The 27,758-nt window shown below is 35.4% G+C and overlaps 3 protein-coding genes across 7 annotated transcripts; 2 read left to right on the top strand and 1 right to left on the bottom strand.

The window, feature by feature from the left end:
• csnk2a1 (casein kinase 2, alpha 1 polypeptide) lies at positions 1–26,957 on the bottom strand. Of its 5 annotated transcripts, none has more exons than XM_085499879.1 (12): positions 12,242–12,366; positions 7,980–8,091; positions 7,455–7,556; positions 7,053–7,103; positions 6,758–6,817; positions 5,180–5,263; positions 3,845–3,955; positions 3,362–3,463; positions 3,056–3,156; positions 2,736–2,884; positions 2,339–2,434; positions 1–1,596 (listed from the first exon to the last, which is right to left on the bottom strand). In XM_085499879.1, the coding sequence occupies exons 1-12, from the start codon at positions 12,271–12,273 to the stop codon at positions 1,466–1,468; spliced, it is 1,131 nt and encodes a 376-aa protein (XP_085356005.1). In that variant the 5' UTR covers positions 12,274–12,366; the 3' UTR covers positions 1–1,465.
• Positions 14,253–20,117, top strand: LOC100374446 (cilia- and flagella-associated protein 263-like). Its single transcript, XM_002741577.4, has 7 exons — positions 14,253–14,395; positions 16,536–16,824; positions 17,150–17,386; positions 18,230–18,385; positions 18,759–18,866; positions 19,186–19,341; positions 19,792–20,117. Exons 1-7 carry the CDS (start codon positions 14,289–14,291, stop codon positions 19,879–19,881), a joined length of 1,143 nt encoding a protein of 380 aa, XP_002741623.1. The 5' UTR covers positions 14,253–14,288; the 3' UTR covers positions 19,882–20,117.
• On the top strand, positions 20,731–24,626 carry LOC100374600 (putative small nuclear ribonucleoprotein Sm D1). The gene is made up of 4 exons (XM_002741578.4): positions 20,731–20,844; positions 22,671–22,747; positions 23,109–23,300; positions 23,865–24,626. The coding sequence occupies exons 1-4, from the start codon at positions 20,831–20,833 to the stop codon at positions 23,936–23,938; spliced, it is 357 nt and encodes a 118-aa protein (XP_002741624.1). The 5' UTR covers positions 20,731–20,830; the 3' UTR covers positions 23,939–24,626.
• Positions 26,958–27,758: the final 801 nt, after the last annotated feature.

Here is a 27,758-nt window from a genome sequence, read left to right as displayed (position 1 = left end):
TATTAATATGCAGGTTTTATTTCACTTTTGCTATTTTTATCAACAGACTTGCAAATTGAACAAAGCCACCCATGGATTAAATAACTAGCATTTCAGTTAACGCATTCTCCACTAGCCCATAGTTCTGGCAAACACAATGCACATTTCATGCATTAACTGGTAGTTTTTTTTTTTCAAACAAAGCCAGAAAAAGTGGGTTAGCAGATTTGAATACTTGTATCATGCCAACATATCTGTTTATTGATTGCACATCAAAAATACATAATGAAAAAAAATAATCATGTTGGCATTTAATATTACTAAACAGGTTAAGCTGAAGTACAGTCAGACAAAATTACAAAACTGTTTAAAAAACATGAATTGTCATTGGCAAAATTAAGTTTTCATCTTAAATGTTAGTTGGCTTAGGGGTGGAGCAAAAAATGGGGTGGGGGGAATGCCTTCAGAACAGCACAATGGCCTGACTTTTTGAGTGAGGAGAGTATTTTAGTTCAATAGACTATTCTACAGTACATTATTAATACAGTTCCCAGTCTTCCTTAAACATCCAAGTAAAACGATGGCAAGCAAAACTGCCTGAGATAGTGAAAAAGCTCCACACATAGAATAATCATCCAGTCGTCTGTGACTGATAAAACAAACCAGTATCAATAATAATCAAAAATATTACATGCCAGTTCTGCATAATTAAATGCAAATGTGGGGTGTACAAATACTTTAAAAAAAAAAATAGCTATTTGGACCAGTCAATATAAAGCATACACAAGTCTGTTGGAGGAGGGCCTGAAATAAAACAATTTGAAAGAAAACATTCGATGTTTTTACAAAAAATTAAATGAGTAACCTAACTATCAATGACAAAATCAATGCAAAAATTATTATTCACATAAAATTTGAAGGGGTATACATGTGGGTTTGTCACTGTACCAAAGTTAGCACACACCAGCTACAATTCACATCATGGTATTGTGCAACACATATGACGATGAAAAAAAATATTGAATTACAAAAATGGTGTCGACAAAGGATAGCAGTAAGAGTGAATAGCTAGTTGAATAGAATACATTTGTACATTATATTGTGTCATCAAATTTGAATACGCATTCAAAGTATCTCCACAACACAGAATGTAGAAGTAAAACACAAATGAAATGAACTTTGGGTTATATAAAAGCTTTCATAAAATTTTTCCCCTCTTCTTAAAACTCAAAAAAAAAGAATGGTGTAAACTGCCGAACTTTGGCAGTGTCGGAATAGTGAAAATATTAAGAAAACTGTACTGAGAAATGTTATGCAAATCAATAATGCATATTGACAACCCAGTTTCACTTCTACATACACATGTTGTTATTTTTCAGTCTACATGCATCTTTTTTTTCCTGTGTATACCCAAAGTATTATATTGTACATGTCTCAGCACCACAAATAAGTTACTTTTTTTTTTCTATGTCCATGCTCCCTGTATTCATGGAGCAACTGCTGCTGTAGGTACAGAGGTTGGTACAGGAGATACAGGTTGCGGAGCTGGTGATGACATGATGGGCGATGCAGACACGACACCACTAACCGAGTTTGGAGCTAAACTGTTATTTGCACCTGCAAGATGACAATTATAGAAGAAAAAGGTCACGAAAAAAAAACCTAAAAATTGTTGGAAGCACAAGCATTCAGTCAGTCAGAAGGGCAGTGCTGCCAGCCACCAACAGGCTAAAAAAAATAAACCTCCTACCACATTTGACTGGACCCTCCAAAGAAAATATATAATATTTCACTTGAAGATGAGAATGACTGCATTATGATTATTTGTATTGGACGGAATTCCTCTGAATTTAAATGCTTGGTTCTATTCTACTTGACAGTGTCCACTTTGACTTTTAAGAGCACCTCCAACATGCTTCTATCTGAAAGGGGATTCTAGAAGAGACAATATGGTACATGGACAACCAGTTACATTGTATTTTGGCAAATACAAACTCGGCAGTTTGCTCCTTATACAGCATTTCCCCTTTATTTCTGTTGACAATCATTCTCAGTATTATTATTCACAAAATGTTCAGTAAATTAAAGGAAAGTGGCAGAGGTCTCAATAATTTTAAGCAGTTTCCTTATATAGAAGGTGGTAGTCAATTCAATGTGTTAAAGTGAATTAAAATATTTAAATCAGGGCAGGTAGTGCACCTTCTTCAAAGCATGCCAAATGCTAATTAGAAAGATTCTCTTTCAGTCATTTGTGTATTTAAGCTAAGTGACTGATGGTAGGAAGTAAATATTGCTTGTAAAAGGTGTAAAAAAAAAAAAAATCAATCCATTTTCACACCGACAGCAAGCAACAATTTACCTGGTATTCCTGAATTGACTGTTCCTGTTACAGGGGTTGGTGAATTGCCAGTCAGACTTGAAGCCATTCGACCCTGTTGTTCTTTAACAATTGGATCTACAAGGGAATGAAAAAAAAAATAATCAATGGATTAATTTAAATAACAGTCCGAGTTTTAAAACTAAATAACAAAACAACAATCTTCAAGTTTATTTTTTTTGCAAAGAAAGAATGTAGAAAAATTGTTAAGCACAAGTCAAAAAAGCCCAACTAACAGTTCTACTAAATGCTTCTTGGATGATTTAGGAAAATCCTTGTTCTATTGACGTTGTATGGATAAAGCAAAGACATCTGACGTGGATGACTAGTTTTTTTTTTTTTTTAGCAGCCAGTTTGAGAAAGATTAAAAGTTACTTACAAAAGTATGGATGTTCCATTGATTCCCTGGCTGTCAGCCTTTCTTGATGGTCATAACGTAAAAGCTTATCCAAGAAATCCAATGCCTCTGGACTAACTAAATGTTGATTTTCACTGTGTACAAAACGCTCCCAGCGTTTTCTTGAGTGCCTGCAAAATAACGTCAATGTATTAATAAGATTTGCAACTATAAAATCCGAGCGATGAACAAATACACACGCTAGACCTCTTTTATATCTTTCTCAAATAAATCTAACATATGATGAATGCAATTGTTTGCATGAAAAAAATCTGCATGTAGCATTTTTAAATTTCACTTACCTTCCTAAAATATCATTAAATCTTGGATCAAGTTCTATCTGGTATTTATCTATGTAATCATATAATTCATCCGTTCCTAATACCTTAGCAATACGTACTAACTGTAAAAAACAAAATGTAAATAATTAACTTAATTCAGAGGGATTTTATTCATGAACTGGATACAAAATGGGTTTTCATATCTTGACTGAGGGCGATACCATGTTATTACGCCATTAAACAGCAACATTTTAAATTCAGATCAAATCAAACACTATTTAGTGTACAATGGTCCAGGGATGAACAATGAGTAAAAACAATTTTTACCTGATCATAGTTATCATGGCCGTGAAAGAAAGGTTCTTTCCTGAAAATCATGCTAGCTAACATACAACCCAGACTCCACATATCTAGGGAATAATCATACAGCTACAAAAGAGAAACAGATGTTATTCTACTATATTGACATGTAGTGGAAATTGTTGAGTACATAGTATAATCTCTTGCAGGCTTTGCAAAACATATTCAACACCATAACTTGTATGCAAACTATTATGCCCCACCTCAAAAAAATTCTACCATTTTGAGTAGCCTGAAATTCTCCAATTTTATAGCCTTTTCATAAAATCCATATTCTCAAAGCACATCCTCTCCCCTCTTAAGGATAAGTAGATAATTACTTATGTTTATGGGAACATCTCTGCCTTAGTTCAACTAACATTTTATTCACTTCCACCAACTCTTTTCCACAACTGATGAGGTTCTCAAATGGTAAAAATTACATGGTCAGCAAAACAACAATTTATATACCTGATAATCGACGAGCAATTCTGGGCCTTTGAAGTATCTAGATGCTACTCTGACATTATACTCCTGACCAGGATGATAGAATTCAGCCAACCCCCAGTCTATCAGCCGTAACTGCAAAAAAAAAAAAAATTGTTGACAATATATTCAGAGGTAGAAATGTATTCTTCTGCATGAACCAGTTACTGAGCAAGGATGCACGTGTATTTTTCAACATTTTGGGAAACTAGTGATCAACAGTAACCCTAACACAAATGGTAAGGAGAATTCTGCCCATTACTAATCACAGTGCACAGCATATCAAACTTGTAGTGACCCAAGAATATGCTTAATTAAAGAAGCTTTGTTGGTCAAGTTTTGTTGTTGGTACTGCAGCACAATGACTGACTATAGGTGAAACAATCACTAATCATTTCTAATTTTTTTTACTGCTTTGAGCTAGGTTTGTTTATCACCAGTTAGGCAAAAAGCAATGAAATACATCTAATAAATAATCGGTATCCAAAATGTGATTTATTTGCTTGTGATAGTATGATTACCCTTTCATCTTTATTTGTTCAAAACAAACTAAAACATGGTTGTTTTTTTTCCTTCATACTTCATCCTTGCAGAGTAACACTGGTGTGAACAATGTTTACCCAAATAGTAGCTGGGGAAGAAAATGAAGTTGATACAGCTGTAAATTTAAACAGCGGTAAGAAGGGACATACAATATTGAACAGGTTTATGACAATGCATGTACTATCACAACATTAAGAGGTAGTCATGATAATTAACATTGATATATGTGGTGCATCAACTGACAGGAAGGTACTCAAGTTTACAGTATATTAAGTGGTGATCATTTTAAATTATCGCTTTCTGTTTTCAGCCCTCTGGCAACAGTTCTATATCAAACTCTAGAAAAAATGACTACCCCACTTACCAATGGGGGTTGACTATCCCCAAGTATGGTAAAGAACCAATGCTGACAGTCAGATTCAAGAAAGCTGATAATTCAAGAAATTTAACACTGATTATAGATATGGAGGCCTAGTATGGAAGAGATTCTTGGAATACTAATAATGCAGTTAAATAAAAATGATGTAGTTCTGAAATTTTAGCAGAATCTTAGAAGAATACAATAAAAAAAAGAAAAGAAGCCACAATGGAAACTGTATGATAATGTTGCTTAGTGCAATGACCAAAAATAAATAAAGAAATGGTTCAGAAAAAAATGTGCAGACAGAAAAGCGAGTAATTTAGAAAGTGTAAAGAAGGATTTGATAGATGACAGACACATGCCATATGAGATATTACGTTAAACACCATGGCGGCCATACTGGTCAGTCATCGTACCTTCCTGTTTTCATGGTCTATCATTACGTTGTGAGGTTTTACATCTCTGTGCATAATACCATTACTATGACAGTAATCCAGGGCCTGTAAATACACAATAGAAACGTCAATCTATTTGAGTTTAAATATCTGGACACACAAAAGGGCATACCTTTCTATGCTCATGGTCTATCATAACATTTTGAGGTTTTACATCTCTGTGCGTAATACCCATGCTATGACAATAATCCAAGGCCTGTATGAAAGAAGAAAAACAAAAAACACATTATGGCAATTTGTGATTATTATTATTAAACTGCAAACCAGTCTTAATTATAAATATTAGTGGAAGAGCTGATATTTGCCTAATTATTATGCAAACTCGGTAATTATGTATATACCTCAACCCAACACATCAGGTTTGTGGATTATCTCCACGCATCCAAAAACATGTTTCAATGATATCAGTGATTCATTTTGAATCAGAATTTGACATGACATGACTTGAAATGAAGTTTAATGAATGTGTAAAGTTTGCTTTGATACAGAATGGCAGAACTACTCAATTTTGACTTTTAGCTTTAAAAATGGATATTCATCCACCTTGAATTAGGACATAGATCAAATGCACATGCATATATGTAACACAAGGTATGCTATATTCTTGAAATTTCAATGTCATTAGTCATAGCATCTCAGAGATGAATCTCTGAGCAGCATTTTTTTAAACACTTATCCTGTCAGCTCAATATACTTTTAGATCGACTTGAGCAGATAAGAGTTAACCAAAAACCAGTGGCCCATCTTAAATCCAATCTTAAAAGTATGAGCATTTGGATGAATTTTTAGCACTAAAATAGCATTCAAGATATTTTGAATCGGATCATGAACAAAGGATATGTTAAACACAAGATGCATGATATATACGAGTGAAGTTTTAATGTGATCGATCCAGGCATGACCAAGAAATAATTCGAAGGCACTGTGGTGAAATTGCAAGCCCCTTCACTACATTACAAAGTTATACTTAGCAGCCTGGCAACATTTAATGCATTACATAACAGTAAGAATGTCAATTCAGATTAGATAGAATACCTTATTCGCTCTCCTTCAAGCACATCTCCAATAGAAGTGCAGATAATTTAATAATTTGTTACACTAAATCATTAAAATATTAGCCATTTTGACCATGACCAGCTATAATTTATGCAAGTGGTAGCAATAGAGCAAACACAGTATTGATTAATTAGTGCTGAAGTACTGATCATCTTTGATCTTGTTTAATGTAAAGGTTGGGAGTTTTGACCCATAAAATTTAAACTCCACTGTACACCTAGTACCTTTGAGAAAGTTAATTACTGGAAGACATTGGAAAATGTTTTGAATTGTCCCACTTAAATACTGTACTGGGGTCAAATTACCTATCAAACATTTATTTCAGAGTTATTTATAAATTTAAGGAAATACCTCTACTTAACACAACGCTATGCGATAATTACATTTTTATCAATCGTATCACAACTATGAAATTAATTTAATCTCCAACCAAGCAATGAAATTCACAAATTAAATAACATTAATTTAAATACTTTAACCCACCTTTAGTAATTCAAACATATAATAACGGATATCATAATCTGTAAGGGTTTGATACAATTGCTGCAATACAAAATATACAATATGTTAGATATTCATTTATATGTATTTGCTGTAATATTTAGGAATATATCAAAATATGTAATAAACCCATGATGAAATTCTACTTGATTTTATTTTCGACTAAATGAAAATCTTATTAATGCAAACATCCCTATCAGAGTAGTAAAACAAATTGCAAAAGGAGATGATGTGGGAAAATAATGTCATTATGATGGTGAGACTTATGAAATCTAACCTTGAAATCAGTGTTGTTGACATACTCGAATATTAAAGCTGGTGTTCTGGACTGCAAGACAATATGTATCAAACATGTTAACATTTGGTAGATAAATAAAACATATCAAGGCTAACTACTATCCAGAATGTTCATAGAATGTGTTGACAAAAATAGTTCCTAAGAAAAGTGGAATACAGTATGTAGATAAATTCAAAGACCTTGAACGCATTAACAAAGCATCCTCCACTGAACAAAATAAGATATGAGACAATAACAAATCAAAAGTCTCTGCCCAAATGCATAGAATATAACTGAACCAACAGTTTTGGGCACCCCGGAAACCAACTTGCAGGTCAGTGGACAGTACATAACACATTAAAAACAATACACTGATTAGTTGAAAGGAAAGGAATCACTCACTACTGGATCTTTCACAATTGCCAACAAGCTGATGATGTTTGTTCCACCACGTAGATTCTCTAAAATTTTTATTTCTCTTTTAATTTTCTTCTTTTTAACAGGCTGAAAATGGGGATTCAATACAGGAAAGGTTAAATGATTGGAAAAAGATCCTTCAATCTTATACGATTGCTCAAAGACTGGTTGTAGCAAGTAGTATAAATGACATAACATAAACCAGACATGATTATGGTCCTCGTGATTCAGAAACAGAAATACTCATGACAATACATAAATAAAAATCATTTTCTAAAATACTGAATATCTAAAATACCAGAACTCTTTGTCAACTGACCATTATGCAAATTAAGTTTTCTTTTCAAGACGCTAATATTCACATTTCACGTTCAAATGAGATGGAATTGGGTCAGTCAATGATCAAATAACAGCAGTGAAACACTTAAATAGTGAATTCAGAAAATAAATTTTGTAAGATAGAAAAATTATACTAGGTGCTGCTTTATAGAAAAGTAATATAAACTTTACCTTTAATATTTTAATTACACATTTCTCATTATTTGTTATATTGATTGCTTCAAAAACTTCACTATATTTTCCTCTTCCTAATTTTCGTACAATTTGATAATCGTCTTGTTGCCTGGTAAAGAAATAGAAAATAAAACATTTATTACAACCTCATGTGTAATCAACAGACAGTGTTAGAATTTTCTACTTATAGAAATAATAAAATAGATAAATTTTTGTTTATTACAGCAGATGGTCTTACAAAAAATATGCAATGTACGCAAACTACCTGGGTGCAGATGCCATGGTCAATTGAAATCTAAGGTGACAACAAAACAATGTTGCTTGATCCATGATGCTTTACAAATTTTTATTATTATTGGGTAAGAGAATACTTGACATTTCATCCAAACAAAGCAATGCAGTAATTTATCTTGATTGTGCTCCCACATGGAAGCTGATAAGTTTTCCTTCGCAAGAGTTGTTAAGGGCTACTAATGTATACTGTATTATGACTAATGAAACCCTGCTTTCATGCCTACTGACATGCAAGGTGTTGCGGATATGAAAAACATCTTTATCCACAAAGAGAACACCAAATAGCTATACAATGCTCATGTAACAAATCTAGTATAATCGCCATTGCTAAGTGCAAGATTTTCCAGGGCTCAGTTTGTTGTATAGTTCTTTTGTATCCTAGCCCCCATGGAAACTAGCAAGAAATGTTACACCTATTCATTTACAGCCCCCCCCCCCCTCTTTGCCAGAATAATTTTGCATCTGGTCAATGTGGTCAGATTATGAAATGATTTATAGCACTTTTTTATCTTACTGTGTTAAATTATTTTCTCACTCAATAACAGTAAAAAATTGCCTTGCAGAATTACAAGCTTGTACAAAATCTGTTCCTGACAAGTAGGGCAATAGTCAATACCCATCATTACTACAGGTACTAAGATAAACTTCACATGCTTAGAATGGGCAATTTGCAAATGGCTTGAATGCTGCCCAAGATCTGTCAACATACTGTAAAACACATCTTTTTAGCTAATGTAGCTAATCTGCAATTTTGCTAATTCAAGATGTCGCTAATTTAAAATGAAGTATATTTTTACAATGAGAAAATGCATTGAGGCAAATTTGCTAAAATTGTACGTGTTTTACAATATTTTGTTCTTCATATTAAACACTACAATCGGCAGGCTTGACAAGTGTTATTTTGAAAATAACCCAAAGTTTGGAGCACACCATCTACGGACCAACTGTTGTGTCATAATAAATGGTGGTATGCGGTGCAACATATTTAAGGTTTTCTGTCACGCGATAGATTCAATGTTCGGTTTTATCGCGTTGCCTTTGGTTAATTTTGGTAGTGTGCACTGCTAGTCTTTTTGCATTGTGAAAGCACACCAATCAGAGCGAGTGGGAAGAAGACGAATAAATCATGCGCTACATCATACTGCAGTGCCTGGTCGTGCTTGGCGCTACGGGTCTGCACTTTTCATTGCAAGTCTTGGCAATGCATGATTTTGCCATAATTGCATGTTTTGGAGGGTGGTGTGCAGCGGGCTTAACAGAACAAGACTGAATACCAGGTAAATAAAATACAAAAATGCAATATCTTCAGACACTAACGAAAATTATATATCAAAACTAATCAATTTTCATAGTAAAACAAATAACTACCCATTCGGTATAGTAAGTCTACACTTGAACATACCAAACCCACAAAAATATAAACCTTTTTTTTTTCAAAAAAATATTTTCCAACTCTGTTTAGGATTCTTGAATTGCAACTGTGACGTTTGTTTCACTGTCAAAAATCGAAGAATTTAAAATTATTTTTGAACATGTCACCCCAAAGAAATTATTATTATTTGAATGCACTGAAACTACTTTACAAGCACAGTCGAAAGGTTTAGGGCGCCTAAAAATATGTGACCACGTGCAGACGGCACAAGACGTGTCAAGAATATTGCCAGATTCTTGCATTTACGATCCACAAATATTGAAAAATAACACCAAAAGTCCATGCATAAAGGACATTCTCTTACCCCCACTCTACTACATGTGACTCATAGTCCCAATATTCTCTTGGTCTGTGAGTATTCACGTCAGCATAGACTCTCGCTCGACTCATTGCCATCTTTCCACACCCGTTATGACGACTGGCCTTGGCCGGTAAACTAAGTCCAGCAGAGACTTTGATAACGGATGCTCTACAAGTTCGAAAAAATGAACGATGTAGGAAATGTGCGAGAAGTATGACGAAGCCAGTAACGGCAAATGCCGGACACAAATGAGGTAAATGATAAATGAAAATCCACTTCGGCTGTGCGTGATTGGTGAAACAATGCACAGACGTCAAAGCTGTCGACGGCGATAGCTGGACACCATTTTTGTTCTTCTTGTTCGGTTTTCCAGAGGCAACCAAGTTCTTCTTCAAAACCAAATATGATATACAATCATTGTATTGTGTTGGTGCTTTTTTGGGCCACTTTACAAGCACCACAGTTCATCTAAAAGTCCAAAAATCGAATTCAAAGGCGGGCACTCCACCCAATATATCCACAAAATTCAGCTATTTCCAATTGTCCAAGATGGCGGCTTTGATGTCGCGGTCTACCCCGATTCAGAACGAGGCAAACACATTACCTAGACGACACTCTCAATATACAATACCCCCTATAGGAGAGACTGTTCACTTGGTGTAACTGGATCCTGGCGCGGAAAAGGTCACTATTATGAATATATTCTTTGTGTGCAATACTTTCAGAGAATGTGGCGAACTAAAAAAAATGATTATTAAAATAACATCTAACTTAGGGGAAATTCTACTTGTGCGTTTTTTTATATGTGCGCATATAGCAGTGACTATATTTTGTAGCAAAATATGTCTATAACAACAAATATATACATTAAATGGGGCAAACCTCCTAACTCTGAAAGAAATAATTATAATAGCTTGAATCAAAATCACATTTCAGACTTCAGAATTAATAGTTGTGTGTATTTTTTCAATAAATGTTGAAAGATGTTCTTCAAATCCTACAATCTTTATGGAATGTTTATTTTTCACGTCATGATACATTTTAATGTCGCAATTTTTCATGAGTTTCAAGTTGTACTAGACAAAAAAAAACACAAAATAAAGTTAGTGACTACCGTTTTCACACCGTATCAGTTAAATTATTAATTTATGGTCACTGAAACAAAACTTAATGAAGTCCTGAGTCTTCGTATTTTAACTTGAATTCTGGTTTGAATACGTCACTTGTTTGATTCATTCGATACAGTGTTCATAATAGTTCTTGACATCAGCAAATCCCTATCCAAATATCTTCTTTTTTTCCCACCGTAAGTCACCCGGCAACGTTTTGAGATATTGACTTATTCTTTGCATAGGAAAAAAATGGTAAAACCATAAACTCTAGTGTCTGTGACAAAACATGCTGTTTCCATCCCATTTATTATAAATTAGTTTGTAAAATCAGCCGTCGTTATCGTTAATTAGATTCGACTGATATTTCGTGTAGAAATAATCAAATCCGTAATATTCACGTCACGTCATCGCGTTGACGGAAACAAAATGAGATAGTGCAATAGTAGGCTACATCGTATTTTGGCGGGAATCAGTATTGATATTTTAATAACATCGATGTTCTACATGTTCGGATTTTTTTTTCTTTTAAACTGTGTTATACTCATTCTCCTGGAATTTATTAGCTAAGTTTACCTATTGAGTTTAACCATCACCTAACATTACTTATTACTCACTAAGTTGTCCAAGATTGGTATCACCGATGTGACCCCCAAATGGTTTCGCCGATCAAACTTTGATCGTATATATCAAACCGTTTTTAATTGAAAGCACAATTAGTGAACCTCCAGAGTTTCATTTTCGGATAAAATAGGGCTTAGTACTCGGACCCCTTCTGTTTCCCATCTAGATATTAGAGAACTCGTGCGTCAACACAACTTACAGCTCAACCAGGATGCATTCCCCCGTGATAATTTTGTTTGCATTCTGAAAGCAATCGAGCAATCAGTGATAAATCAAATACCCCCCCCCCCCTCAGGTCTGTAAGGCCTTCCCTGGCTACCAGTGCGACATAGAATCGAATACTAAATGTTTTTGTCTACAACTTCCGGGAAGGCAGTTGTAATGGCACATGTGCTCTTGTACACATGCATACCTACCCGTGCTCATCACTGTTCGCTACAACACAGTCCCTAGAGGGACTGTGGCTACAAGAACTAATTAACAGTCATCAAATACATACACATTGCGTGTGTTGGTCGTGCTTTTTTCCATACCGCTCCTCAACTCTGGAATTCCCTTCCCATCGAACTCAGACAGATACCACAGCCATTTTCTAAACAGTACTTAAAACCCGAGGGTGGCAGCTTTTGGTTGGGAATGATCCGCAGCAAATTAATAACTGGACCCAAAAAGATCAACGTTGAGGGCGATTTTTTGGCTAAAAAAAAAGTGTTCAAAAAAAATATGGGAGTACCTTCCCCAGGATTTAAAAAACTTAGATGTTTTGTAAAGCGTACAGTGTGGTGCAACTTTAGCGCCATAAACGTGATATTGTGACGGATATGTCATTATTGTTTGTATCTAAATTTGATCGTATATTGGAATTTCCGACTTATGGTTTGGTATCTATGTGTGCATAACTGAATTTAGGATTTTCACGCAAACCTTGATTGCGAGGCCAAAAACAGGTGATTGCTCGATGAAAAAAAAGAAACAAATGGCACGTGGTAAGAGTGGCATTGGATGCGAGAGTGAGAGAAGGAAAACGAATGAATAAATAAATAACATTTGTGTATTCGTGCAGGTATTTATTTCCAATAATTATACCAGATCGTTCTATTGCAGTCACATTATGCGTCAGGTGGTCATCACCGAATCTGAGTAAAGTAAACAAACATTGTATTTTACACACGTCGTATACGTTGCATGGAACTCATATCGAACCCTTTAATTTTAAAATCATACCGTGACGACGAACGCAGCCTTTTAAAAAGTCCTAAAGCAGCCATAGTTACCATAGGTTATTCACATAAATATAATTGTCCTGTCTGTTTCATAATGATGTTCGAATATTCTTTGCAAATAACAGTACTTTCACCTTTGTAACCGCACGAGAGTCCATTTATCCGAAAACAATAGCGAACCATGGGACATACAAAATAGAGTGAAAGCTTCCCTAACCAGAAGTACAAGTCCACTCTATTATTTCAAGCTAAAAATAGATTTTTCACAGGCGATAGTGCAAAACAACGGTAAACACCAAAGTTTATGTATAACCATTTTGTTTGACGTTTTATCGTTTCGGGCATTGGGACGAAAAGTAAGACATACGCAGTAAAAGTCTTAAACTTCTATTCAGCATGCATAATTAGCACAATACCGTAACTTCCCGGACAGTTTTGATGATCACCACCTCACGTTGGTAAAAGAAGGCACGAACACCTCGGAACGTGATTTTCAACTCCGGCCTCGCCACAGTAATTCGCACGTATAACACTGGGCGGGAGGTGGGTGCTTGCCGACGAATGGTGTACTATATAATTATTCTTTTCATGTCGAAATACATTTTTTACAGGTTCAAAAAGTTGGACTTACTAATTCGGGCTAAAAAGGTGAAATTGATATCTGTCCACAACCTGCCCTCCGGCTTTCTCAACTTGTTGGATTTGGATTTGTCTAGCTCATTCCTCATTGCACACAAATTCCCCTGCCTTAAAAAAATGCAAAATCTTCTTCTACACACAACAGAAAATTTTCCCAAGCTTTTAAAAAATAATCATCTTTGAGCAACTCCTTTGACTGCATCTGGGGAGGTAGTGTTGGAATAGCGTTACCTACTCCCCTTTACAAAAGGGTACATGCCCGGCTACATGCATGATTGTTTCAAGAAATAAAGGGCAGCCGTAACTCGAAGACTCAAATAAATCGATCAGTGGCTGTGCCATTTAGAAGTAGTGATGACAAATCTGAAAAAAAAAGTCAGTTTAGTGATCGATTAATTCGGATTTTTTTCAACGACTGAGTGTGATATATACCCACTCTTTTATCAGCAAAACAGAAATGAAAATGCACATGGTGACTGATTAATGTAAATAAATTTAAAATACTATGAATACAAAACAGTCGTCGGACATATATGAATAAAATATTTACTAATAAAAATTCAAATGTCCGTTGCGCCGACTGAGTGCCCGATATTGAACTCCGACCTAACATTACCCACAATACAACATACTGTTATGTTTTGCAATACCCGGATGTGAGGCTTGGCAACCACAAAATCAAACATGGCGGACTCCGAGAGCTTGGACGCAACTTCGGTCCAAGAACAACAAGAAGATCCCTTGGCGGATTTGACAGATGAACAACTTCAGAATCTTGTTCTCGAGTGTAGGTTAGTTGTTAGAGCGTTATAATTTTAATTTTACATGCGTTGTCTGCAATATGCTCCGGGTTATCTTAATGGCATTGATGATAGACCAAATGACATGCACGGACAAAATATAGCACTGATTCAATGACTGAACACTTGATTCCCATGTAATAGTTTATTTTGGAGCATTTTTTCTAATAACATATTGACATGCCCGGGTTTTAAGAAGATTTATGCCCATCATCCCATGGTGAAATACAGGCGGGAGCGTGATCAACGGAGACGCTTGGTCACTACGGTACTGTGTAGTGGTATACTATATACTGCTACCCCACCACTGTTTCACAGATTATATGTGAGAGTAATATAATAGAACACCGTCCCTCACTAGAACACGGTTACTAGAAGACGTGACTAGAACTAGGGATTTTAGTCGCGTGAAGTTGACACTAAGACAGTGTGACAGACCCTACACTAGTAGTTTAAACTGCCAGTAAAGTATTTTAAAAAAAGTATCACTTGTTGTTGCTGTTAATTTTTTTCTGTGATAGTTTTTAATACCCGAAAATTTTGTACAGAACATCAAACTCAGAAGCGGGCACAAAATCATGCTTCCACTGTATGCGCTCCCCAACATTTGGAAAAAGCTAATGCAAATTATATTATACCAGTATATTGATGGTGTTAATCCATCGATTTGATTGGTCAAAACAAAAAATTTGCATATGCAATTAATGGTATATTGGCTGATAATGCACAGTTACTCTAAACAAAGTGGCCCCGGAACATGAATTGACTACAGCTTTGATGCGGGAATACATAAAAGAGTATTTGATTTTTAGGAAAATATAGTGGTTGAATTTTGGAAAAATATTGCAAAAAATTACCGAATTAAAAACATCTGAAATATTGTATATAACCATAATATTGCTTTTTGTTAATGGCGAGATCCAAGTTGTGAGCGTCGGTTGTTGGGTGATCGTTGACCACCAGAACGCTGTATTTTCTGGTAAAACATGTCTTGTCCTCCGTGTTGTGATGTATGCCACCAATAACAACCAGTGTCCTGTAGCGGCATTAAAATTCTAGCAGATAAAATTTCACCAAAGTAATTGCCATCTGTTTCAAGGACCACGGCATAGCTCAGAATTTGACGGCTATATATGGTACTGTAATTTTCCACTGGGGTGGATAAATTAGGGAAGATGATGAGAGTAATTTCAAAAGCTGCAGATTTGTCCCAAGTGTACACCAACCACTGTATTAGAGCGACGGTGTGTGAATTCCTTCATTCGGCCAGAGTTGAGACAAGGCATATCATGTATGTGTCACAAAAATGATGCAAGCATCCGATCTTACACCAACAAACTTACCTCGGAACAACAACAAAACTTGTTAGGCATTGTGTCACAAAACCTTGGTTATACCAAAGATGTATCCAAGTCAGATCTTGGGTCTGAGGCCGCCGTGCCGGTCACCGTACATGATACACCACTGCGACCCACCATGTCTCAAACTTTGGTCGAATCAAGTACCACTGAACGTCAAATATCCACAGTTACAAGTCAGAAAACTGGTTTATTTCACAACTGTACTTTCAATGTCCAAAATGTACAAAAACCGTCATGAAAACATGGAAAATTTGTTATTTTAATGATCCAAATTATACACGACCCTGTATTTCAAATGGCATTGATGTAGTCAGTTAAATGGTCATCTTTTGTTATGCTAATTTTTGTGTTTGTGCTGTTTTATTCACTGTGGCTCAAACATATATGTCATGAATTGTGCAATATCTTGTGGTATACCACCTTCGGCGGGGGGTTATTGCTTAATTATATAATACTAGAACAACGCACAGAAATGGATTTGAAATGATTGACCCCAATATGTAGATGTAATCACATATACCGGTGGTACCTGTACCATTTTTCAGGTTTACACAGCAGCCTTTTTATCAGAGCCAAACTACTCCCACCAATGAACAGGAGATTATCTTTTGTGTTTTATATGCGTGTGGCCGAACATGGTCAGAAGTTCAGCCAAACTGAAATAATGGCCCTGACATGGGGTTCTCGTTTAGGTAGACCCCAAAAGTTTATTGGAGCCAAATGTCTGATGTTACCAGTACATTTTCCTTTAATAATCCTTCTGTTTACAGATCTCAGAACTTTGTATTGGACAATGAAACCAGTATGTTTGAAAAGTTTCTCAAGCGAGTGGAGCCCAACATGATGCTCACACCATCAGCTGCACCAACACCAAGTGTCTCAGTTCAAGATACTCGGATAATGAGAAAAAGATCCAAATCTAAAGGTGGTGGTGTGGACAAACACTTGAAACTAACAGCTGAACAGAAATGTGACATAGCTCAAAGAGAAATAGAAGAACTCCGAGAAGAAATTGAAAAGTTGAAAGAAGATTCTGAAAAAGTATTGGACACATATAGGGTACGGATTATTTGATCTTTTTTCACAGTTATTAAGCTGTGAATTGTTTTCCAATAATGTGGGTTGACATATACAATGGTATTTGAATTTCACCAAGTATTTCTAAAATAAAAGTATGTTCGACAGTATGTTTCACTCCCCTCCTCCAAGACATTGCCTGCTGAAAGCGAAAATAAAAGGGAAAACACAGCGTCAGCAGTCAGTGTGATGAAGTGTATAGTGGTATAATTTAGGATATCTCTGCTTAACTTAATCTGCTATATTCTTAGATTGTGAGTGATACTAATAATAGAATTATAGGTTTAAAATCTATATTTTTCTCCAGGCAATTATGGAAGAAGCTGACATGAGATTTGCCGAGATTAAAAAAGCATATTATGAATTTGAACGAGACATTGTCAAGGGCGCATCCAATCCAAGGACGGGCAAGGTTGTGTCCGAAAAAGTGTCCAGGTATTTTGAGGACAAATTAAGACAAAGGGACACATTGATTGAAAAATTGAGACTTAAGAATTCAACATTGAAAGTTCAAAAGAAGAAGCTACAACTACAATTAAAACAGGTAAACATGTTAACTATTACTAATATAGTATTTGAGATATTAATAAACAAATGTTGTCTATAAGTTGTTGTCATCTAGCTGTGAGTGTTATGACATCACCATGTTCGGTTCTGCTGAATGCATTGTTGGTGTTGCCTGACTCTTGAAACCTGACTGCTTGATAGTAGCCATGCTGAATGTGAATGGGTGACTTTCCACATGCGTAGCATACATGGGTTTTGCAAGCATATAATGCTACTGTTGACTCACTTACATAAAGCCATTCACTCCATTGGCATGGCAACCATCACCAGATGATGCTGCTGGATATACTCAATCTTGAAACAACCTAGTTGTGCTTTACAACTTGACAATTTAAACTTGTTACTTACTGTAGACAAAAATCAAACCCAACCAGCAGTGTAACATTATTGATATCACTTTTCCCCATTGCACACTGTTACATTTGAACTGTCAATATTGCTATTTTGTTTGCAAAATGGTGAGCTATATTGCAATAGTACTGGTTGGGGTAATTTTTCATACACAGTAAAGATACAATATGGACAAGAACATGTAACTCTTAATATTGTTGTTTAATATTGTATATTAATGACTACATTAGGCTATTATTCATCATGAACTGAAAATGCTATACCTGTAGTACACGTATTTGTTAGATGAAGCAATGAAATTCTCTAATACGCATCATGTGCACTGGTTTTTAGCGATTTTAGATTTCTCATCTAACGAATACTGTTGCGTGTACACGACATTTTTAATTTATGATAAATCATAGTCTAACTCACAGTATTAAACAATCATAGCTGTCCACTAATTAAATGTGACTGTTGTTTTCAACAGAAAGAAGAAATGGGTGAGGTGCTACATGAAGTTGATTTCCAACAATTGAAGATTGAGAACAGTCAATATTTAGAAAAAATAGATGAAAGAAACCAGGATCTATTGAGATTGAAGTTAATGGCTGGCAATACATTACAAGTGCTAAATACATATAAGGTAAATACTGTAAAATACTTTACTTTCCCTTGGAATTAATTTTCACTATTTTTGCTGAAGGAATGATTCAGTGAAAATAAAATCCAGCGAATATACTGTTTTTCCTATATTTTACATTCAACTTTTCAAAAATCAGTGAAAATAAAATCCACACAAAACACCCAAAAAGTTTTTTCAGCCAAAATAAAGTATTTCACAGTAGCCGAGTTCGAATTTCATCCATGGAGTATGTTATTCCTATTTCAATTTGGTTACACATTTGTACACACTTCAGTATAAACGTTGATTATTGATTGATGATCATAAACACCCTAAGTTGAACTGTGCCTTGACAGCAATGAGTACATTGTAAAAAGTCTTTTTATCTCCACAGAAAAAACTACATACTTTAACAATGGAATCTGATCGACTCAAATCTGAGATTTCATCTCGGAATGATTTACTATATAGAATAGATGCTGAAACAGAGCAAGTGGAAGTGGTATGTATTTTTCATTTGTGCTCCATCTTCCCCAGCCAAGATTCAATAACCTGATTGTTGTCTCACCATTATACAGGATTGCCGCTGTTTAAATGTACATTGTATTCACTGTCAATGAAATCAAACACAACAACGCAAGCGACATGCTCTGATGCATTTTCATGGTTGGTAAATGAAACCTGAATTTCCATGACGTGTAATATAAGGCAACCTAATCTATTTCTGTCATTTTCATTAGCGTATGTGCTACTAATAGAGAAACTATGGTAGACCATGTATGAATCAAAACACTGGGATAATTGTTTTTTTCTGTTTATAGGAAAGGGCCACAGCCGAGAAATTAAATCGAAAACTACGACAACAGCTGGATGATTACAAAGTGCCAGAGGTAGTAGAATACGTGAGAGAGAAGGCAGATTTATATGAATTGAATAAGACTGTCAAAAGCTGGGAAAGGAAAGTTGAAATTGCTGAGGTATAGTGGATTTACACTACCATACTAGTTTAATCCTGCACCCAAAACAGAAAGCTGTGGTCTCTAATAGCATTGACCTACCCGGTACTCACTGATCTATTTCTGGAACGACCAGGTTAAACCAGTTAGAAACTATTTTCATAATTTGCAGATGAAAGGAAGTAAACTGTTGTCCACTTTATTATTATTTCCGTAAAAGTAATGATTATGTGGCAAATCTTGAGCAATTTTCACGAGCTATGATCAAAATTGTGAGAGAAATTATTGTAAAGAAGAATACACTTTGATTGTATCTACTATGATGTTTTCGCTGTAATTAATCCTAATCGTGTTTGTTTTAGATATTGGTTATGCAATTCATTGAAAAGTCCATGGTTATGATTAGACCCCCTATAGCGAAATTTTGTGAAACACTTTAACAATATTTTTTTTTTTCTACTTTGTCTCTAGATGGCTTTAAATACTCACAGAAAAACTTGGTACCAGCTGAAATTAGCCAGTCAACAACACAACCCATGGGGTATGGAAACCGTCAACTAAATCGCCATATGCCTGTAGATATTGTAAATAACTGGGTGATAGATATTGCAGTTTCCTCCCACTAAATGAGTACTGGGAGTTCATTGCCATTGTCAAAGCTATATTAATAACCATATGTATGTGTTATGTATAAATGCTATTCTTCAAAAAAAAAAACTCTGTACTTTATTTCTGTTTTCTTTGTAAATATTTTTCAAAAGTAAATTTGTGTCAACAAATAAATTTGTTTTAAATTATCAATTGTCTTCCATTTGATGATCGACAAAGTGGAATGAAACTCTGTATCATATGGAGTATGCTAAAATTGCATACTTATTCCCAGGGTTTCAATCTGATCTATTCCAAGCTGGTTGAATGCTGGCTATGAATTGGATTAACCTGTTAAAGATGGTATTGTGATGAACATGCATCTGTAGCACATAAGATGCCTGAAGTCACAATGCTGTACATATCACGCTGTAAACTATCCAATCTGGCCAGTGAGATCCAGAATGAGAGTTTTGTTATTGTCGAATTAACCACTCACAGTCTGCAGCGAATACATTTGCATAGTAATTTCAATTTGTCAATGGTGAGTGTTATTGCTAATTTGCGTTTGAGAATGTTTGATAATGTTTGATAATCTCTGATGATTTACTCTGTGACCCAGCTGTCATTCAGATAAACACAACATATCTGTACCCGTGTAATACACCTGATGGGAAAAATTGTTTTATATTCATTAAGTAATTTGAAAAATTAAGGTGTAAACTAAGTGATTACACAATAATTGAACTGTGCCTGACCCTATTTCGTTTTTTATTGACGTTTCTATGCGTTCTCATAAAATGCGCCACCAACGTCAGGGTTCGCCGTTTTAACCTTTGACACATTCATAACGAGGCTTGGCGTTTGCTGTACGTTGTTTTGGCGTGGATTTTGGAGATACCTACAAAAATCCACCATCATCATGAAGCTCGTGCGGTAAGTTTTCGGTTTTGATGATTCATATCATTGTTGGTATAACGAGTATTGTTGCTGAGATGGTTTTAACTGGGAATATTGAAAACTGAGACGAGTATTTTCAAGTAACTGTCCAGGATCTATGGATGATGGCTTCATTTACTCCACCGTCCGTCAACAATTTACGTAAACCCCTTCCCACAAATGCTTTGTGTTAAATTGATCAAATCGCCGCGTATTTTTTTCATTTGTTAATATCAATCATGCTGCATTTTGTTAAACAAGGTTAATATGGTGTATGAAAACCCCCTCGTCTTTCGGCGGTTGTGGGGACTTCTATTTCCCATTGTTTACAAAATGCAGTGAACATGAATGGTTTCCTTGGGGGGTTTCCTACCTAACAGTTTGTAAATCTTTGTTCAAGTTTTGATGATACATTGATATTTCTTATATAATTCTATTTAACTAACGAAATGATAGATTTTTTGACCTAATTTTGCTGTATTTTGAACAGGTTCACTGCAAACTTGGTGTACGTTCTGTATTTATTTGTTGCAAACCTTCTTGAATCGGGGGTGGTGGTGTACACTGCTCAAATAAATAAATACATAACGTCCACAAAAACTGCAAATCACTGATTAAGAAGTGAATAACTGATTTGTATACAAACTCTGCTACTGTGGATTAGTTGCAGGAATGTCTGATCATTAAAAAGCAAATTAGTTTAATAGTATATGTTCTGGCAAGGTTTAAGCCTAAGGGTACTGCTAATGCATATCCAGCAAAAAAAAATTGTTCTTCAACCTGCATTTGAGTAAAAAAAGTCAACTTGGAATTCCTCCAAGATAGTTACATCACTGTTTCACTACCATTGCTATAATAATCTTGAGCAAGATAAAATAATGCATTTTCATTCAATTTTCTAAGCACTAAACCTACCCCCCCCCCCCCACAAATGCAAAACTTTCGTCTTCTTGCTCCCGGTGGGTTAACTTGGTTCTTAGTTACCAAGGGGCAGCATATAGATTATCTCCTTATTGCCATGTTACCATGGTGATTCTCTAATAGAGCAAGTAGAACTTGATTGGTAGAAGAGTTTCCAGTTCCGTGGTTTGTAAGGCAATGGTAATTCCATGTTGTATAAATAATTAATAGCACTATCGAAGAATGTATACTGTTAAATCTGCATAACAAGCTGCGGCTTCTATTAAAATAGTACAATGCAACAGATGTGGCTTTTATTAGAGCAATCTACACATGAAAAAGTGAATTCTTGGTTCTCAATTATTAAAAAAGAATGAGTAGATTCTGATGCAGATTTTTCGGTAGCCCTTCAACATTTTCATTACAATACACCATAAACCATACAAGCCAAATTTGAAACTTTTAGATTTGTAATCACATCCAGTTTGTGAATGATGTTGCATTAACTTCATCCGGGGATTTCTGAGTGCAGCAAAACTATTCTAAACAACAATTACTGCTGGTTCTGTCAGTTATGTGACTAAATGTCTTGCCTAGCTGTCATTCCTATTCTGTCTTACATGTAACGAAATAATTTATATGGTCTTAAAAAGGTTTCAGTTAGGCTGCAAAATGTATGCATACTAATTATGGGCTTGTTTTCACAACACTGCCCAGTAACAAATGTGGTGACTTGGATTTCTGATTTGCTCTAGAAAATAGAAGCAAATGTATTGTGGGTAATCATTTTAGTTATAAACAGAAATCTTTAACATATAATGTAGACTTGCCAACCTAACACATAAACAGCAGTTTTTTTGGCAGATGGCATGACTTGTGTTTAACTTTGCATTTGTTTTCCAACATGGTTGATTTCTGGACAGGTTTTTAATGAAGCTGAGCCATGAAACGGTGACAATTGAACTGAAGAATGGGACATTGGTACGCGGTACAATAACAGGTCTGTCCACCGATGTAACACAAGTAATCTAGAGACCTGAATTATCAGATCGTGATATCACCATGCTTCATTGTGTTTCATGCAATGCATGACAGTTCTTTCAGACTCTGGATTCTCTTCTTTAAATACAGATATTAAGTTTTATTGGTAATAACATGATACTACAAGGATCGGTCTGGCTGTGTGTGCTTGGAATATCTCAAATTCGTGATACGCTTGTGTGTACATATATTGTCCGTCTCTAAATCTGATATTAAGCAATAATAATGTGATACTACCACATAGCAGTTGAAGAGTTTATTATTTTAGAACTTTGTTTTGATTGTCAGTTATTGACTATTTGCATACCTTTGTATTTCAGGTGTAGACGTGAGCATGAACACACATTTAAAAGCTGTCAAGATGACTGTGAGAAACAAAGATCCAGTCCAGATTGATACACTCAGTATACGTGGCAACAACATCAGATATTTTATTTTGCCAGACAGTTTACCACTAGACACACTATTGGTTGATGACACACCCAAGGCAAAGGCCAAGAAGAAGGAAGCAGGTAAATGTTTGCCCACTGTATAGTTGAAGTATTGTAAATGCATTAATTATTTACTGGTTTTTAATTTTTTTTAAATTCACCATAAGTAAAATTAGCTGAATTAAATCACTACAACAATACACCTCATTGTTTCGTTTCCAAGTAATATTGCTCAAAACATCAAATAGTGAAATTAAATGCCAGTGGTAATAAATGTGTTTTTTCTAATTCTGAGCAGAGATGTTTTGGTCAGTCCATGTGTAGATGTCTATATATAATAGACCATTCTAATTGCCTGTGTGCCACAAGTGTAACATGTCTGTTAGCCTGGAAAGTGAAAAAGACTGAATTGCGTACATTTAAACCTTACCTGGATCTCTAATAAATAACATTTGGCACTTGTTTTAACTCTTTGAGTGACAGATATTTTCTCTGCCAAAAATTCAGTGTGACTATTTTCAAATTTATAAAGAGAAGCAGACTGTACACAACCATTTTGTAAATGGTGCCAAATGTTGACCATGGTACAATTTAATTCCTACTATGTATGAAGACTGACACTGGTGTATCTAATTTATATTACAGCTGCTGGAAGAGGCAGAGCCAGAGGTCGAGGCAGAGGACGTGGACGTGGTAGGGGACGAGGCAGAGGAAGATAGACATAATATTTATGTTTTATAAATTTAATATGTGCAAGATTTTTTTTTTTAAGTTTTCTTGTATAGTTGGGTGGGGGTCGAGGGTGCTTTGACTTTGGTCTTTCGTCCCCTATTTAAAAACATGCTTTTGCACGGCCAGATATTCAATTGAGTAGGTTTAGCATAAAGTAATTGTACATTATTTATTCAAATAATGACTTATATTATGTTCTACACTAAATTTTGTTTTTCGAGAAAGTTGTCGATGTGACAATACGATGAATTGTTTTCATCTTGACCAAATATTCAGTAACTTCATATTTAAATAGTGTGAAGTTACAAGGGGAAACTGTAGGTGTAGTTGTCACAAGATAAACACTGTTTCAATACAGTGACTTGGTAAGTGTGTGTGCGCAAAGCTTCTCTCAATTTAAACATTCCTAAACTTGAATAGATTGTACCAAAGCAATTGACAAAATAATTTCAAATCTGCTGTTTGAGGAATTTCTTGGTTTGTGTATTTGGTACGTCTAGGCCTGCAATACTAGTACAGGTAAGCACCTATGTTTGAAAAAATTACGAAATGTAATCTTTTTTTCTGTAAATATATGAAGAAGTTTGAGCCTCAGTGATTTTAGTTTTCAGTGGTGTCCCAATTTTGTGTTTTCTTGTTACCAGGAATTTTGTGTACAATATTATTTCTAAGCAATTGGCTGCACCAGTTTATTTTCATGCATTCTTTAGTGAAACAAACTATAGGTAGTCTTGTTGATGGTTGGGGGGGGGGGTGTCGCTTTTGGATCTTGGTAAAGGTTTTATACATCTTTGTGAAAGATAAACTGCCTGTGTAATGACTTGATACATATTTTTATGTGGATGTTTTACAATAAAACTACAAAGTATATTGCTGGTCTTGTTCTCTCAACTAGAATCTACATTGTCAATCCTCTTTGACAAGTCTTGGGTAGTCTGTAGCTGAAGAATTGTCTATAGCAATGAGCCATTTTGAGAAGTGTTGCATCCAGCCAAACTGTTCTTTTGTAAAGAATTGCATTTTATGGGCCAAACTCACAAGCAATTTTCAACCCCCCCAAATACCCATAATTCTTCGCAATAGAACAGTTTGGATGAACACCACCTTCAAAATTGGTTACAGTAATAGTCCTGGAGTATGTAATTATACATTTGGATTGTACTAGCCTGGAATCCAACCCTTCACAGTACACTGGGCTGGTGAATCACTAAGCAACTAAATAGTCTGTGCGGAATTCTGTGTGATCACCAATATGCTGTCTCTATGATTTTAGTACATTACCATGGAACTCGCATGCGCAGACAATCCTGCGAGTAAGGCTCGCCCACAATACTAAAAACTGATCCACTAGTTTTATTATTCATAGATTTTTCAAAATCTTGTGATCATAGCTAGATTGATTGCATGTACAGGATGGTACTGGATATGTGCGATACCGTAATATCAGGTGAAATGCACTGAATCAGCATAACTTTGTTCTTGCAGGGCATTATAGTGATAATGCCTGCCTGTTATCTAGTAGTGTCAATTTTAGAGATTGTGATCACAATGATCAAGACATTTTGCTGAAGGGGAGACTTCATGAAGATAAAAATCAGTGAAAAAAAAATCTGTTGTAATTAACGTCCTTTGCTAGATTCTTGACACGACCTCCCAAACCACACTTTAACTATCAGTAACTCTGACCATCACCCTCCCCCTTTTAATGAAAGTTGCATATAGGAATTTTTGAATATTCCATATATTACATCAGGGTTGAAATCCCATGCATATTATTTACCTTCTTTGTATAAATGGGGTCATGTGACCTCGATAATGCTCATAATTAATTCAGTTACCCCTCGCTAAGTCACGATTTTGGCCAAGTTGTGGATAGTTGGATGGCTTCCAAAAATTCTATTGTTTTGCTGACAGTTTTGAAGTACAAAAAAACGTTTCATTGCATTGTGTATTTAATTGGCTGTTAAAGGGCCAGAGGAGACATTTACTGAGATACAAAAGTGTCGGTAGCTAGAATCAAGGTGTTGACAGTGGTGTCAAATCGTACTTCTCGGCCGGTCCTCCTTTGATATTGATCTATCTGATCTCTAGTTCTGCACTGAGCAGCATTTCCAAGCTAAAGCTGTCCGTATGTTAAAAACACTTGCAGCAATTGACTATGTCAAGAAAGGTGAAATCAAGTTGCATGTGATCTTGCAATCGGTGAGTCCACTATTCGTAGATGGGTAAAAAAAAATGATGAAAAGCCGAGAAAACTTGTTTTCAAAGTTGACCAAGAGGCGAACTGAACAGAAAATGTGCAAAGTTATCTGACAATAGTGACATAGATAAAGCTGTGATGGGAAGTTTTTCAATAAAGAAAACGTTCTATAAACAAACCCATTTGTGTGTACCAGTATGTGCTTTTTCTTCATTTTCATTGCTGACCCACAATCGCGACCCGCCATACGTCATGGTTTTTGCTTTGATCCCAACATGACCTTCTTAATATGCATAACTAATATCTCAAGCACTTGCAGTTAGGGATATGTAATATAAAAGGCATCAGGTGACTACATATATTCAAGTGACTTGATTAATATACATAACACTTAATTTATTAAGCACTGCTAAAGGTAGTGACATGCAAACAGTGCTATATAAGGCTTATCTCAGAGCACCTATGTAAAACTTGAAAGTTCCACTGAAATCTAAGGAGTTATTCTTGAGATATTTGTGGAAAAGCTTTAAATTGGCTACCGGTAATTATTATGCAAATTAGGTAACTAACATGATTCAATCAAACAAAACCTGATTGGGTATGCGCATTGTTCCAGGGCATCTATGTGTACCTACTTGGTTCATGGGATATCACGCAGACGCAGACATGCATACACACCAACTGCAAACACTCCATGTGAGCTTCACACACAGGAGTAAAAAATTACATACTTATCTAAAGTGCACTTGGTCCAGCAGTGCATTTACACAAAGCTTGTTGACTGATTGGTCTCATTTTGATTCCTGTGTATAGTTGCACAAGCTCAAATCACATCAGAACAATTCAGTGCTACAGTTCAGTGACAATCAGTATATCACAACATGAGAAAGGTCACACTGAACACAACACCAAGGAGTCACAGTACAATAACGAATGTCTGCATCAGATTACCAAGTTGAAAATATCAACCGTTTCTCACGGGAATGTCAGTGTCGATTTCATTAAAACTTAGTATAAAGCTCATACACTGTGGGAAGGCATTTGATTTCACAAACAACTTTAAAATGCCCAGCTATGGTAGACATTTTTATCGAGGTGTCGATACCCCATAATGCATCAACAGATTTTGTCCACCTAACAGAATACGAACAATTTATTTTTTGATTCACTCTAATTCAACTATTTATTGGTCATGAATTTTTCTTATATACCTGTGCCAAATCCAATCACAACTCACGAACACTTTTTGGCTGAGAGCTTACTAATCATTAACAAAATTGGTAGAAAACAATCCTACATTTTAGAAGCAAAATCTTTCCATATGCAAAATAAAATACATCTGGTTATACGATTACGTGTGTGCGTTATCTCCTTAATTATACCATTTTTAGTCGTGTGACCTATTGTTCTGGCTGCATGTTTATTCCTGTGAAACTACTCTGGAAACGCTCTGTTTTTTTCACTGGAAACTGTCTTGGTTTACTCGTAAATCAAATAGATTCATTGTTGCAAATTGTCCATGTTTACAGGTTAATCAGGCAGTTTCAGGCCTTCTCTCATGATGAATCTGTACTGCATGAGATTACAATGTACATTGTACTCTTCAA

The sequence above is a fragment of the Saccoglossus kowalevskii genome, chromosome 6 (assembly GCF_978046115.1).
Source record: "Saccoglossus kowalevskii chromosome 6, keSacKowa6.1, whole genome shotgun sequence".
Classification (NCBI taxonomy): domain Eukaryota; kingdom Metazoa; phylum Hemichordata; class Enteropneusta; family Harrimaniidae; genus Saccoglossus; species Saccoglossus kowalevskii.
This window is presented reverse-complemented; position numbering and strand designations above follow the sequence as displayed.

Coding starts and splice junctions, on each gene's coding strand:
- csnk2a1 (XM_085499877.1), bottom strand. CDS start 10,104: ATGGCAATGAGTCGAGCGAGAGTCTATGCTGACGTGAATACTCACAGA. Junction 6,818..7,052: donor TCAACAACACTGATTTCAAG/GTTAGATTTCAT, acceptor TTTGTATTGCAG/CAATTGTATCAAACCCTTAC. Junction 3,956..5,179: donor TAGACCATGAAAACAGGAAG/GTACGATGACTG, acceptor TTTTTTTTGCAG/TTACGGCTGATAGACTGGGG.
- LOC100374446 (XM_002741577.4), top strand. CDS start 14,289: ATGGCGGACTCCGAGAGCTTGGACGCAACTTCGGTCCAAGAACAACAA. Junction 18,867..19,185: donor AAACAGAGCAAGTGGAAGTG/GTATGTATTTTT, acceptor TTCTGTTTATAG/GAAAGGGCCACAGCCGAGAA. Junction 19,342..19,791: donor GGAAAGTTGAAATTGCTGAG/GTATAGTGGATT, acceptor CTTTGTCTCTAG/ATGGCTTTAAATACTCACAG.
- LOC100374600 (XM_002741578.4), top strand. Junction 22,748..23,108: donor GGTACGCGGTACAATAACAG/GTCTGTCCACCG, acceptor TTTGTATTTCAG/GTGTAGACGTGAGCATGAAC. Junction 23,301..23,864: donor GGCCAAGAAGAAGGAAGCAG/GTAAATGTTTGC, acceptor TTTATATTACAG/CTGCTGGAAGAGGCAGAGCC.